Source organism: Melopsittacus undulatus (genome assembly GCF_012275295.1).
Source record: "Melopsittacus undulatus isolate bMelUnd1 chromosome 2 unlocalized genomic scaffold, bMelUnd1.mat.Z SUPER_2_unloc_1, whole genome shotgun sequence".
NCBI classification, from domain to species: Eukaryota; Metazoa; Chordata; class Aves; order Psittaciformes; family Psittaculidae; genus Melopsittacus; species Melopsittacus undulatus.
In genome coordinates this window covers 18,253-32,955 of record NW_022993931.1, presented here as the reverse complement: position 1 = coordinate 32,955, position 14,703 = coordinate 18,253, and the positions used below count along the sequence as shown (strand labels likewise).

General features: G+C 44.4%; 1 protein-coding gene across 1 annotated transcript in view; it reads left to right on the top strand.

Annotated features, from left to right (window-relative positions):
• Positions 1–1,522: 1,522 nt before the first annotated feature.
• LOC117438042 (C2 domain-containing protein 3-like) overlaps positions 1,523–14,703 on the top strand; it is a gene marked incomplete at its 3' end in the record, with an annotated part of 30,551 nt that continues 17,370 nt past the window's right edge. Inside the window, 11 exon segments of the mRNA XM_034073401.1 lie at positions 1,523–1,680; positions 2,250–2,440; positions 3,195–3,412; positions 4,327–4,459; positions 5,563–5,691; positions 6,424–6,568; positions 6,962–7,125; positions 8,575–8,790; positions 9,581–9,693; positions 11,442–11,560; positions 12,881–13,003. Coding sequence (XP_033929292.1) covers positions 1,525–1,680; positions 2,250–2,440; positions 3,195–3,412; positions 4,327–4,459; positions 5,563–5,691; positions 6,424–6,568; positions 6,962–7,125; positions 8,575–8,790; positions 9,581–9,693; positions 11,442–11,560; positions 12,881–13,003 — 1,707 coding nt within the window.

Sequence of the window (14,703 nt, the reverse complement as noted above, 5' to 3'; positions counted from 1 at the left end):
AACAGTGGCTTATGGCTAATGGAAGAAATGCAGGGATTAAGGAAATCCTCCTGTTGAGTCACGAGGTTGAGAATAGACCCCCTTGCTTTTAAACCCCTTATAGAGCCTGGGTGCAGCTGGGTCTAGTCTTAGTCTCAGACTTGGTTAGCACTTCATTTAAAGTGTTACTAGTGTCACTTAGCAGCAGTTTGCAGTTTTAAGGTGGATCCTGTAAACTGAGTCAATAGAATTTACTATACAATTGTTACAATGATCCGTACACACATGCATGTGCATGCATGAAGTCATGTCTATTATGGAGACTGGTTTGGGTTGAAGGGACCTTAAAGCTCATCCAGTTCCAACCTCTTGCCACCGACAGGGACACCTTCCACTAGAGCAGCTTGCTCCAAGCTTCATCCAACCAGGCCTTCAATTCCCAAGATCATGGAGCAGCCCAGAGGATGGGTCTGGATTCACCACCACAGCCACTGACCACTTGGTCCCTTGTCTCCACAGGTCTCAATGACATCCCTGCATCCACCAGCCTACCACCGCTTGTGGAGGGACCCCTGCGCTGCTTCCTCCGCTGCACCGTGGCCCGAGCCCTCTGGACAGCCCCAAAGCCACCCTCTGCTGCCACTCTGGTGCGCCTGAGGTGGTGGGGGGAGACCTCTGATGGCACCGTCTTCCAGCCCCCCTCCCGAGCAGGGCAGCCAGGAGGGAGAACCACCGCTCGCTACCCAGTGCGCTGTGGGCCCAGGCAGTTCACTGCCTACCTCACAGGTAGAGGTGCTTCACCCTCGCCAGAGCTACAGGGAGACCTGAAAGAGCCAAGCAGTTATTTACCCACCAAGTAACCCCTGTCCTGGTCTCACTTAGGGCTTTTTAGGTTGGTTTCCTGATTTGGAAGGCTTTTAGTCTCAGCTTGAAATTGCTGGCATCAATCTCTCTAATGTCAGCTTTAACACTTTAGGCCTGCAAACTATTGAAATCTCCTGTAGTCCCCTAGTGTCAAGATTTGGTGATTTTTATTGTTATTTAATATATCATATTAAATAGGCATTTCAGTTTTTGAATGTGTGAAGAAAGGTGTAAAGAATAAGAAGATATCCAGGAGAGCTTCTAAAGTTGTTAAGGTATTTAATTTAGTGAAAGATCTGCAGGAAATTAATGCAAGCCTAATAGAGTCTGTCTAGAGCCTGTCTGAGAGACTGAGCTGAGCTCTTAGGCAGAAGCTCTTCCCTGTGAGGGTGCTGAGGCCCTGGCACAGGGTGCCCAGAGAAGCTGTGGCTGCCCCATCCCTGGCAGTGCTCAAGGCCAGGTTGGACACAGGGGCTTGGAGCAGCTGCTCCAGTGGAAGAGGTCCCTGCCCGTGGCAGGGGTTGGAAATGGATGAGCTTTAAGGTCCCTTCCAAGCCATTCCATGATTCTATGATTCTTTGTTAACCCCTACTATCTCTGTCATCTTAACAAAAAGGTTTTGTGTTTAATTGTGACCATGTTGCAGGAGACTGAATTGAAGCTGTTCCTAATTTCACAGATATGGGTGTGCTTGTCTTGGAGGTAATGACCAAACTGGACCATCTCCCCATTGGCAGAGCACAAATCACCAGCCTGTCCCAGCTTTCACCCAGCCATCCCATCAGCGGAGTTTTCCCCATCATTTCACCCACATCTGATAAACTTGGAGAGCTGCAGGTACTCCTTATGGCTTTGCTCTTTGTAATTTATAACTGTAAGTTGTATTGCTGTAACATCTGTGCCTGGATCAAGCTGTAGTAGGTGCACTGCAGAGCTGGTCCCTGTCCAAGGCATTCATGAACTCAGGTAGCAAATGCACTACGAATACTGAACAGCGTTGACTTTGTTTTCTTTAGGATTGTGTAGTTCAACTTTACAAAGTTGAGTGAGTTTTAACAGCAGATTTCAAACCAGATACTCAGTTCTAACACTTCCCCAGAGCCTCACTGGGCTGAAGTTACAGAAGATATTGAAATCTGGGATTAAGAAGGTGGAGTTCTCCTTTACAGCCCCAAATCTGGGTAATTTATGCTGCAAGATAGTTGCCTGTGGTTTGAAAACAGGGAATATAAAATAAGTAGTTATAAATACGTCAATTTTCTGATGTTACATCACTGCATGACATAAATACTACTCTGCACAGAACAGCAACAGTTTTCCATGGCATGACAAGTAAAGTTGAATGCAATGTGTGTAGGGCTTAATGAAGAAAAGAACAAAATGCTATTTCATATTCTGTCCCTCAGGTCTCACTGGTTCTGGAACCTCTGCCAGGACGGTACGACACCAGCAGCTCTATCCCAACCACAGATGAGAGTTTGGATACTGCTCCTGGAAGCAGCAAACCCCAGATTCTTGCTCCATCACAGCAGTCCAGGCAAACACGAGTGACTGTTACTGACCAGGCTGTTAACAATGGCAGAGCCTCAACTCACAGGTACCTTTTTGTTCCCAAAATGCTGCTTTATTTTGCAGCTCACATATTTTTTAAGGCTATACACTTGTGAGTTATGGAATACTTCATCTTTCTGAACGTGCATTTCAGATAGGATACAGAACACTCAGTGCTTCAGAGCTTGCAGGGACAGTTTCTCAGCTGATACAAATCTACATCCTGTATTGACTTAGTTTGAGCAATGGTAGTTGACACAAGAGGTGCCACAAATCTTTTATTGACAGCTTGAGTTGGTTTCTCTGATGGTATAAGTGGAAATAATGGATATAAGTTTAGGCTGGGAAAGTTGGGGCTGTTCAGCCTGGAGAAGAGAAGCTACATGGAGACCTCAGAGCACCCTTCCAGTATCTGAAGGGGGCCTATAAGAATGCTGGGGAGGGACTCTTCATTAGGGACTGCAGTGATAGGACAAGGGGTCATGGCTTCAAACTGAAACAGGGGAAGTTTAGATTGGATATAAGAAAGAAGTTCTTTACTGTGAAGGTGAGGGTGCTGAGGCACTGAAATAGGTTGCTCAAGGAAGCTGTGAGTGCTCCATCCCTGGCAGTGTTCAAGGCCAGGTTGGACACAGGGGCTTGGAGCAGCTGCTCCAGTGGAAGGGGTCCCTGCCCGTGGCAGGGCATTGGAACTGAATGAGCTTTAAGGTCCCTTCAACACAAACCATTTTATGATTCTATGGTTCTATGAATCCCTTTCACTGATGCACTTGACTGAAATAATGTTTCTTTTTCAACAGAAAAAAGGACCATTTTCTCTTTCAAAAGAACTCTGAAAACATAAAGGACACTTTTCCTGCTTCTCATCACCCTCTGATTTTACCAGATGAATGTCTGAAAATGAGTCCTTCGAATGAAGAAGTGTCATTTTCCACCAGTGCTAATCTTGAAGGACCTGCCAGAACAAACACTCGGGTGCTCTCTTTACATAACCCAGCTACAAAAGACCTGCTTTCAGGTTACTATACAGTCAGCATCGTCTTTTAGATTTCATTGCCAGTAGCTCTTGATATTTCAGGTGCCTGTTTGGAGATAAAGGCTTAAGGAAAAGTGTTTTTTTGCATGCTCTCACCGCATTATTTCAGACAGTTCATTATAACACAAATGTCTTTACTTAGAAATTACTGATTTGGTCTTGTTGGAAGATGGTTTGAATATTCAGCTGAGGCAAAATGTGCTGTCCTAGCACTATGCTGCTCTGACCCGAGGGGTAAAAGAAAAGGATGCTCAGGTTCTCAGGCTGTTTATTCATTGACCCATCTGCTGAGATGGCCATTGAAGGTGCCACTCATGTGAAAAAAAGAAAACCAAAACATGGAAGGGTTTCTGTGCCTGCAACTTTTTCGGGTGGAAAATGTTCTCTTTTCCATCACCTGTCAGCTGGAATCGTAGAATCATAGAATCACAGAGTGATTTGGGTTGGAAGGAACCTTAAAGCTCATTCAGTTCCAACCCCTGCCATAAACAGAGACGCCTTCCACTAGAACAGCTTGTTCCAAGCCCCTGTGTCCAACCTGGCCTTGAGCACTGCCAGGGATGGGGCAGCCACAGCTTCTCTGGGCACCCTGTGCCAGCGTCTCAGCACCCTCCCAGGGAACAGCTTCTGCCTCAGAGCTCAGCTCAGTCTCCCCTCTCTTGGGCAGGTTCAAGCCATTCCCCTTGGCCTGGCCCTCCAGGCCCTTGTCCCAAGCCCCTCTCCAGCTTTCCTGCAGCCCCTTTAGGCACTGGAGCTGCTCTCAGCTCTCCCCTTCAGGAGCCTTCTCCAGGCCTTTCCAACCTAAACTATCCTGTGATTCTATGATTTATTGTGTTTATAGATAATGCTTTTAAATTGAATTTGAATGCTGAGGTTTAATCCTGCTCATTTCTTAGCTCTTTTGGATCAAGGCAATAAACTCCGTGATGCCATGGTTGTGTCTGCAATGAAGTCAAGCCCAGACATGGACATTGAACTAACTGAAGTGTCTCCTTTTGTAGAGAGAGATGATTTCAAAGCACCAGCCAAGTGAGTTTGGAAAGGGGGAAGTGAGATTAAGTTCCAAACCATACATTTTGAGGCCTTATCAGGAAAAGTTTTGGTGATGTATTTTAGGATTCTCATTCAAATGGGAAATTAATTTCTTCTTGTGAATAAAAGCCTGATTTTGTGAATTGATTTTAATCATCATGTAGGAAAGCCTTGATTTAACTCATTGATTTGAATTCTGTTTCCTAGTACATTTGTACATGGTACAGAATTATTTGATAAGGAAATATTAGAGGTTGATAAGAAAATATTAGATGTTGATAAGGAATAAGAGCAATGGAAGGGACATAGCAAATGAAATGGTACTTTAGCAGTGAGGAGAGGTTTTCAAAGACATTAGTGGCATAAATTGAGTACTTCTGTGTATTCTGGTTTGCATCTCTTGGTGCCAAAATACACATGAGAAGTTGAATCTCTGTGTTCTCAGAATTACAAGTCATTATCTTCTATACAACATTTATCAGCTGATTGCTGAAGTGTTTGTTCCTTTTCAACCCTAACTACACCTTTGTTTAGTACTGGGCTTAGTAAAAGTTCTCAATCCAGTGGAGTTTAGAAGCATTAAGATAAATGCCTGGGTTTTACAGGAGAAACTTTATTTGTTTGGGAAAAACAACAGTATTGGCTTTTGTTCCTCTATCAACCAGAAAATCACTGCCTTGACAGTCACTGATGCTATTGCAAACACAATTTGAACTATTTCTCCTCTAGCTACTGCAGTTTGTTTTAAAATAGAGGATTTTGGTCTTTCCAGGAAAAACTGATAAATCATCATTTAGAAACATCTCACTTGTCTTTCTCCTGCTCTTTATCTTCTTGTTTGCAGTAGCTTATGGTTTGACTCAATGATTTCCAAGCTAAATATTTCCTTGATTCTATGAGACATTGCAAAGTATAAGATTTGAATGTGACTTGCAGCAAACTGCAGGGCTGCAGAAGGGTTCTGTGTATCTAGAGATTTAGATACAAACTGGGGAAGGTTGTCTATAACCTTTCATTTTTATCCTGGATGGATTGATCTTGAATATGCCTTAATGTCTTTATTTGTCCTTTTACTCTCTGCTTCAATCACTGTTATCCAGGAGCACCAAAGGCTTGAACTCAAGTTCTCTGCCCACTCCTGAAGATCCCCATCCCCTTCCTTCTGAAGTTTCTGGTCAGCACCTTGATCTGAACTCTGAAGAGACAGCAGTCGACCTACTCTTGGGCAGGTGAGTGGGATGCACTGAAGGTTACTCCAAAATGATCCTTATTTGACCACTTTATACTGAAATATGTCTCTTGACTCTTCAAGTTCTCCACATTCCTGGAAATGAAGCAGTCATGTAAAGATGTGAAAGTGATGGGGGTGTTTTATACCTTGGCTTGCCCTAAACTTCAGCACATGACAACTTCAATACCTCGAAGTCCCTTGAGAGAAAACTGATGCTAGGAAGGTTAACCCATGATATTTAATAAAATTAAGGTATTTGATGGTTGGAACTGTTGTGTCCTAAAATGTTTAAAAGTGCATAAAACAAATACAGTTTCTTTGAAGAATCTGCAGTCTTTAAGTTAAAAATGGAGACAACCAGTAGTTATCTTTAATCTTCCTCCAAGTATTAAATTGACCTTCTCATTTTGTGTAGCAAAAGCATAAAAGATGCTTGTACTGTGTCCCAGTCAGAGATATGAAAGAATCACAAAAGGGTTTGTGTTGGAAGGTACCTTAAAGCTCATCCAGTTGCAACCCCCTCATAGGGACAGAGACACCTTCCCCTAAAGCAGCTTGCTCCAAGCCCTGTGTCCAGCCTGGCCTTGAGCACTGCCAGGGATGGGGCAGCCACAGCTTCTCTGGGCCAATATAGCACAAATCCCATCTAAAATACAACAGGATTGTCAGGATTCATGAAATACTGAATGGAGAGTTTGCAGCACTATGTTCCTTTTTCTTGTCTCCACAGTGCTGATTTCTCCACTGTGCCTTTCTGGGATCGGACGGGTTCCCTTTGGGATTCTCTGTCTCTTGGCAGTGAGGTGTATGACAGTGAACTCAATGATCCCCATTACGACCAGAGTCTGCTAGAGAGTCTTTTTTACACAGCTCATGTAAGTAGAGATCTGGAGGCAGGTGCTTGATATGGAGTCCCTAAGGGGAAGAAAACCAGAAATCCTCATAAAACCAATGAAAAATCAATATTATAAGGCTTAATAAGCATTAAATATCATACAGAAGCTTGTGAGAACATTGCTTAAAGTTACTCTTATTAAGGGAATACTATTAAGGCAACAAAGTCAAACATGGAATGTGGAAGTTGCTGGGATTGAGGTTGTCCAGGAAGGCTTTTTTCTTTTAAACCTCTGAAATCTTTTGATCCAATTTTAATTGTTTCAACTGATTCAGTCCATAGGCTGCTTTTATTCTGTGTGCCATGACCATTATGTACCTTTGTTGACAACCAGCGTTGACTTCTTACTTTATGTGTGTTATTTCTGTTGCAGAAATCTGATTCCAGCTTAAGTGATTTGCTCAGTGATGATGATGGTGTAAACTCCTCCAAGAAAGTAACCGAAGCACAAACTGGCAAGAACACTGATCCAAGGAATCCTCAGAAGGATTCTAATGCCTTTGGTCAGGATCAGAAAGTGACAGAAATTGTACCCAGGTAATATAATGACTTGTTTTGCAGCATCTTGCTCATTTTAAGTTAGTATTTGTGATAATCACATGGTGTTATCATGCTCTGTCATGGTCACATGATTCACTAAATAACCTATTTGGCTTGGAATGTTTCTTAGCATCACGGGGAATGCTGGAGCATCAGCATCACCCAGGAACTGCTGTTTGTTAAAGAAGCAATTGAGATGCAGTTACTTGAAATCATGAGTTTACAAAAAATGTAATCCCAGACTGGTTTGTGTTGGAAGGGACCTTAAAGCTCCTCCAGCTCCAACCCCTGCCACGGGCAGGGGCCCCTTCCACTGGAGCAGCTGCTCCAAGCCCCTGTGTCCAACCTGGCCTTGAGCACTGCCAGGGATGGGGCAGCCACAGCTTCTCTGGGCACCCTGTGCCAGCGCCTCAGCACCCTCCCAGGGAACAGCTTCTGCCTCAGAGCTCAGCTCAGTCTCCCCTCTCTTGGGCAGGTTCAAGCCATTCCCCTTGGCCTGGCCCTACAGGCCCTTGTTCAAAGTCCCTCTCCAGGTTTCTTGTGGCCCCTTTAGGCACTGGAGCTGCTCTTTCCTTTCTCCTGAAGTAATAATCACTGTGTGACCTTGATATATTAATCCCTGCGCTGAAAACCACAAACTCCAGACCAGCTTTGTGCATTTCTCTGGCATAGTATAGGTACCAGATACAAAATAACTCCCATCCTGTTACCTGCCTTTGCACAATGTCTCCCTATGTATAAAATCTGTATCCACTTTCCAGGGACAGAGTTTGCATCAGCAAAGTCTGTTTCTCTGCTGTAGCTGTCATAAATAAACCTCTCTTCTGACCTGAACTAAATTATATTCGCTCTTCTCCATGACAGAACCAATAAACATGTCCCTATAACTCCAGTTATTGAGCTTTACTGGTTTAATACCATTTAGTATTAATGTTTTATGACTTTTTTTTTTTCCTAATTCAGCTCCAGACATTATTTTCTGCAACTTTTCTTACAACTACTCCTATTTTTACATTCCTGTAAAGTTCCTCTCTCCAGAAGTGCCAACACAAACCCATTTGCAAGTCAAATCTTATAAATAATTGCAAATGAATTGCTGTTGCTCTGCAGCAGTCACTTGTCTCTGTGTGCCACTTCATCATCTCCTTTTCTTTGTACTTGACATTAAATGAAGCTTTTCTTTTCGAAGAGTTTGACTGCTTAAGATTTATCCAAAACTTCAACAGTGTGGAACATGAGCTTTTTATTTCTTCTTTCCCCACTTATGTACTTTGGCTATTGTATATTGTAAGATTTCTGTTACATACACCACCATATTTGTTGTAAAATACATTTAAACCCATTCTTTTCAATGAACCATGAGTAGTATTTAATATCCCACCAAGCTACAATATTCCTTTCATGTGGTCATTCCTGTAGTGCTGATTCTCTGTTTTCTCTCTTTAGCCACTCTGCTATCAGACCACTTGCTCCTCCAGAAGATCTCATAGAAGCTGCTCACATCACATCCTTGGGTGCAGACAGGTTGGCATTGCTGGAGCGAATCCACCTGGCCAGAGTCATCATTGAAAGCTTGAAAGTCCCTCCTGAGAGCATCCAGGTCTCACCAAGAAAGAAAGGTGTTATGGGGAAGCCTCCAAGGCCTGCATCAGTTAACAAGTGGTAAGGAAGATTGTTTCTCACCAGCTGCATACTTGTGCCTTCCAGATAGATTTGTCTGAGATCTGTGTGTAGTCCAGTACTCCAGGGTTCTGAGGTCTGCCCATTTCTCTGCTCTGCCTTCCAGTGCCTAAAGGGGCTGCAGGAAAGCTGGAGAGGGTCTTGGGACAAGGGCCTGGAGGGCCAGGCCAAGGGGAATGGCTTGAACCTGCCCAAGAGAGGGGAGACTGAGCTGAGCTCTTAGGCAGAAGCTGTTCCCTGGGAGGGTGCTGAGGCGCTGGCACAGGGTGCCCAGAGAAGCTGTGGCTGCCCCATCCCTGGCAGTGCTCAAGGCCAGGTTGGACACAGGGGCTTGGAGCAGCTGCTCCAGTGGAAGGGGTCCCTGCCTGTAGCAGGGGTTGGAGGTGGAGGAGCTTAAGGTCCCTTCCAACCCAAACCATTCCATGATTCTGTGTTTCTCTCAGAACATAGTGTACTGTGGGCTTTGGAAAATTAGAGATGTGGATAATTTATCCTGGCATGGGTTCACTTCAGGTTGTGTTTTATCAGGGATTTTGGGGAGGTACAAACATGGTTTGTACATGGCAAATCATTGAAACAAAAGGGGTATTTTTTGAGCAGAATCTGACATTTACACAATGTTGAAGTAATTAATAAAATAGGTACTTCAGTTATTCTAAAGAAGTAGAATAACAGTAGATTGTGTGTATGCCTCTTGCTTCTCTGCTCACTTCTGTTATGTCCAGTAGCTTTTTGATGGATTCTGATCATCCATTCCCTTTTTAACTCACAGTACCTTCTTTGTTGAGTACCACTTTCCAGTGGGAGCCTCTAGGGATGAAAAAGGACAGATCTCCATAACAACAGAAGTAACTCGAATAGCTTCACGTAGAATCACAGATGATGGTAAGAACATTCATTTCCCCCTTTACGTTAGTTTTGTTGAATCTTTCATCTCTTAGTAATTGTTTAGTAGCATTTTCTATGTATTCTCTTTGCTGCTGTATGATTTGTGGCACCTTTGCCAACAGAGTGCAGGTCAATAAGCCTATTCCTTCACATCAATAGAAACCAAATATGCTTTCTGCTGTAGTATGAGGATGATAAAGTACTTCCAGAAATATCAGAGATAATTATATCTCAAATCAGTTTTCCAGATGTTTTAGTATTTCATGTAACATCTACAAGAGCTCACAGTGATGGATCTGAGAGATCTTGAGTGCTCAAATCAATCAATATTAATCTCTTTATTGGGAGTCACCAGTGTTTCTGTCTCTGAGAACTAATGTTATGTTTCCTCAGCAGAGAATGCTGGATGAGCAAGATCCTTTTTATCCTGTCTTCCAAGCAACTGGAATTCTGGGGTTACTTCCTACTGCCTCTCCCATAGGGTCATTCATTGGCTTTGCATCTTTGTAGGTAGTTCTTGAGAAATCTGGGGGAATTCTGAGTTCTCTATTTGTGTCCAGCCAAAGCATCTAATACTTCTGAACCTCAACTATTTGTACTAAAGAAATAACACAACCTCCTGCACTAGATTCCAGCTTTTTGGAACCCTGAAAAACAGATAGGGCTGAAAGTAACTTGAAGAAGCCATCAAGTCCATCCACTGTGGCATTCTCTTTCCTGATTGCTCTTTATCTCAGTTATTAAGATGCCCAAAATGGGAAAGATTCCATAGCCATTCCAGGCAAGGTGTAAAAGTGTTGTGCTGCCTGTTTGAGAAGTTACCTCATGTCTAACTGGAGTGTTTTGACATCACAGGAATACTTTATCCATCTGAACAAGGAAAAACTGTTCCTGTACTTCTTGCTCTTCTATTTTCTAGGCTCAACACCAATTCATTAAGTCTTTTCTTGCAAATATTACTTTTTTCCAGAACCTGTGAGGATTCTTATAACTCAGCTTAGACTATCTCAAGATAGGCCTTGGAATATATTGCTTAAAACAAGACAGGGTTCTCCATTTGAAGAAGGAAATGTTTTGCTGTATGCTGGGAAGACAGAAACTTGGTATCAACTTCACACTTTAGATGCTGCCATAATACTAATTTTGTTGTCCTGCTCAGCAGAGGGGCTGACAAGAAAGCTGGAGAGGGGCTTGGGACAAGGGCCTGGAGGGCCAGGCCAAGGGGAATGGCTTGAACCTGCCCAAGAGAGGGGAGACTGAGCTGAGCTCTGAGGCAGAAGCTGTTCCCTGGGAGGGTGCTGAGGCGCTGGCACAGGGTGCCCAGAGAAGCTGTGGCTGCCCCATCCCTGGCAGTGCTCAAGGCCAGGTTGGACACAGGGGCTTGGAGCAGCTGCTCCAGTGGAAAGGGTCCGGGTCCATGGCAGGAAGCTGGAACTGGATGAGCATTAAGGTCCCTTCAACCCAAACCAGTCTGGGATTCTGTGATTCTATAATTTAATAGGTTGAAACCTTGAGAGATTCATATTGAGGGTTTCAGCTCCCACCTTGCTTGACCTCTGTGCAGATGCTCACTGTGTGTTTGACAGTCCTAGCACTTTCCTTCACACCTTCTGATCTTTGTGTGTCTCTTCTCACCCTGCATTCCCTCTGCAGAGGCTGAAGTTTTATCTGTTGCTGATCCAGCTCAACAGACAGGTTACCTCCAAACCCAACTGGGAGCTCACACAACTCTCTCTTCCTTGCAGTGGTGTCATTCCAGCAGTGGTTTGTGTTCCCTGTCCGCTTTGGTGGAGCCATGATAGAGCACTGGTGGAGCTCTGCTCTTGCTTTTAAAATCTACATGAGAAAAAGCACACAGAAAAAGGTACTTTATGGAAGTTATTTCTGTTTTCTGTGTTGAAAGGCAAAGAAATTCTTTGCATTTCTGTTTCCTCCAAACACACAGGGAGCAGTGGCTTTTCTAAGTCTTCTGCAATGCTTCATTATGATTGCTGACAACTTGACTGTCAGAGAGAAAACTAAGTGGTGTGGCTTGACTGAGCCACTTCTTAATCAGTCATTGCCAGGTAGTCTGAAGGGAAATGACATAATGTTCAGATCCTGTAAGTTGGACTGATTGCTGTTCAGTCTTGTCACCCTTCTAAAGGGTTGTCTGAATTTGAGACAGGCAAAAAGAAATTGTCTTTCATCTGTATCCTTCATCTTTCAGCCTTCTAGTAGCTAAAGGGGCCATAATAAAACTGGAGAGGGGCTTGGGACAAGGGCCTGTAGGGCCAGGCAAAGGGGAATGGCTTGAACCTGCCCAAGAGAGGGGAGACTGAGCTGAGCTCTGAGGCAGAAGCTGTTCCCTGGGAGGGTGCTGAGGCGCTGGCACAGGGTGCCCAGAGAAGCTGTGGCTGCCCCATCCCTGGCAGTGCTCAAGGCCAGGTTGGACACAGGGGCTTGGAGCAGCTGCTCCAGTGGAAGGTTGGGACTGGATGAGCTTTAAGATCCCTTCCATCCCAAACCAGCCTGGGATTCTATAATTCCATGATTTAAAATTTATCTCCTGCTTTTTAAGCATATTGAATCAATTATAACCGTTAGTCCAAATCAAATGCAGCTTGTTCAGCAATGTAGAATGATGATATAGAATCATATATAGAATAATGTGGTTGCAGTTGATATCATTACTCTGCGCAGGGTAAGTACCATGAGATGTGAGATCCTGTGTAGCTTGTCCATTGGGGGGGGAAAAAGAAATATCTTTCTTTTCTCTAACAATATTTGCTCGATCATGTGCATGTGATGAAGACAGTGAGAGGTGTCAACTCCTGTTTTATTGTAACCAACACCAAGGATATCTACCCATCTGTTACAGGAGCTTTTCTTTTAATGGGTGAATAGATCACCTCTAAGTATGGATAATTGGTCCAGTGTTAGGATTTGGGGTGTTCATTTTTGCATTAGTCTGGAGCTGTTTGCAGGAGGTAATGGAAGAATCTTCCTTCCTGTTGTCCTGGTTAGGCTTGAAAATGGAACTAAGGGAAACTTCCCTACAAATCCTTGTTGGAACAACTAATGGTAGAGTAGTGGGGAGGGTGAGTGGCTGAGCATGACTTCCCAATCTTTCCTTTCACAATATTGCTTTAGTTCCTTAAACCTGACAGAAAGCTTACAAAGTGGATTCTTCTTCTGCCCTCAGCCAGTGGCCATTGGCTCAGCTGCGCTTCAGTTACGCCAGGTTGTTCAGTCGGAGCTGCTCACTGTCAGCTGTGAAATACCTGTGGACAAAGAGGGAGATCAGGCACAAGTTGGGCCACTAAAGGTATGTGTTTTACCAGGTAGAGTTGGAGTTAAACACCAATTTTGGCTGCATATTCTCTCTTTCTTTCCTCTTTCTCCTCTTTCTTTCCTCTCTTTGTTTTAATTTGGAGATCTCAGGGATGAAGGTTCATAAGACCAATACAAGATATCATGAACCTTTTCTTTTCCTTAGGGTTTTGGAGAGATACTGTGAACCTCCTGCATGTCTAATGATGCTGCTGGGTGATGTTCCCCTGGCTGCAGGCTTAAACAAGGTTCAGTATCTAGGGCTTGTATACAGAAACCACTCTACAGGCAGATTTTGAACAGCACATCCTCAGCGCTGGTAGCTTTGGCTCCTGCTCCACATATGACATGAGCTGAGGTCTGTCCTGGTGCAGAGGCCTGATGCTCCCTGTCATTGGTACCACCTTGTCACTTCAGGAGTTACCTTCTGAAGCCCCAGTTTCTACCAGCTTACTCAGTTTAGGATTGAGAAGAAGTAGCAGTCCCGCACAGCACAGTGTGAGAGACCTGGTGGATCTGAGGGAAAAGAGCTCCCTAGATTAGAACTGAAGGGTTAAGAGAGTATTAGGGGCTATGAAACTTCTTCCAGAGAAGCCATTCAGCAGAGCTGCCAGTAGAGGGGTCGCAGGAGGATGAAACCTGAAATGCAGAGGTTGGATGTGGGAGGAGAAAAGTGAAGGCAGGGAGGAGAAATTTGGATTATACAGGAGAAGATGGAATGGAACAAGTTGTGAGAGGACGAAGGTGCAAGGAAGTGGTGTAGGGAATCAATGAAATGAAGTTCAATGCAAGGACTTGAGAAAGGGGAAACAGATGCTTTTATAGAGGACAAGGGACGTCAGCTGCTGGATCCACTTTGCATTTCTTGGGTTCTTTCTGACAGATGGCCTTGAACCTCTTATCTTTGGATGTGTTCTCTATAGTGTTAGGAGTAGATACCATTTGGGATTTTTTGCTGCAGTATCTTGTCTCATGCCTCCTAAATCCTCCTAAGTCCTTGTGGAGCTGTTGGAGTGGGTCCAGAGGAGGCCATGGAGCTGCTGGAAGGGCTGGAGCAGCTCTGCTCTGGAGCCAGGCTGAGAGATCTGGGCTGGGGCAGCCTGGACAAGAGAAAGCTCCTGAAGGGGAGAGCTGAGAGCAGCTCCAGTGCCTAAAGGGGCTGCAGGAAAGCTGGAGAGGGGCTTGTGACAAGGGCCTGTAGGGCCAGGCCAAGGGGAATGGCTTGAACCTGCCCAAGAGAGGGGAGACTGAGCTGAGATCTTAGGCAGAAGCTCTTCTCTGTGAGGTTACTCCCCAGGAGTAACTTGTGCCCATCACCCCTCGTCTTCTCCATGGGATTCCTTGTAAAAACACTCTTTGTAGCCACCCTTTAACTACTGCCACATGGGGATAAGGTGTCCTTGAGCATTCTCTTCTCCAGGCTGAACAGTCCCAGCTCTCTCAGTCTTTTCTCACACACTGCCCAGTCCTTGGATCATCTCTGTGGCCCTCTCTGGAGCCTCTCCAGTCCATCCACATCTTTTTGTCACAGTACTTTTCACCATGGCTAGGCAGGTGTTCAGTTCTCAGTCAGCTTTGTTATCACTTCATTTTTGCCTTTATTCAGCTGTAACTGTGGGTTTGTACTTCAGATATGGCTTTATTTGATAAAACCACGTGTAATTTATTTTGCAGTGCGAGTTGTAGCTTGTAACT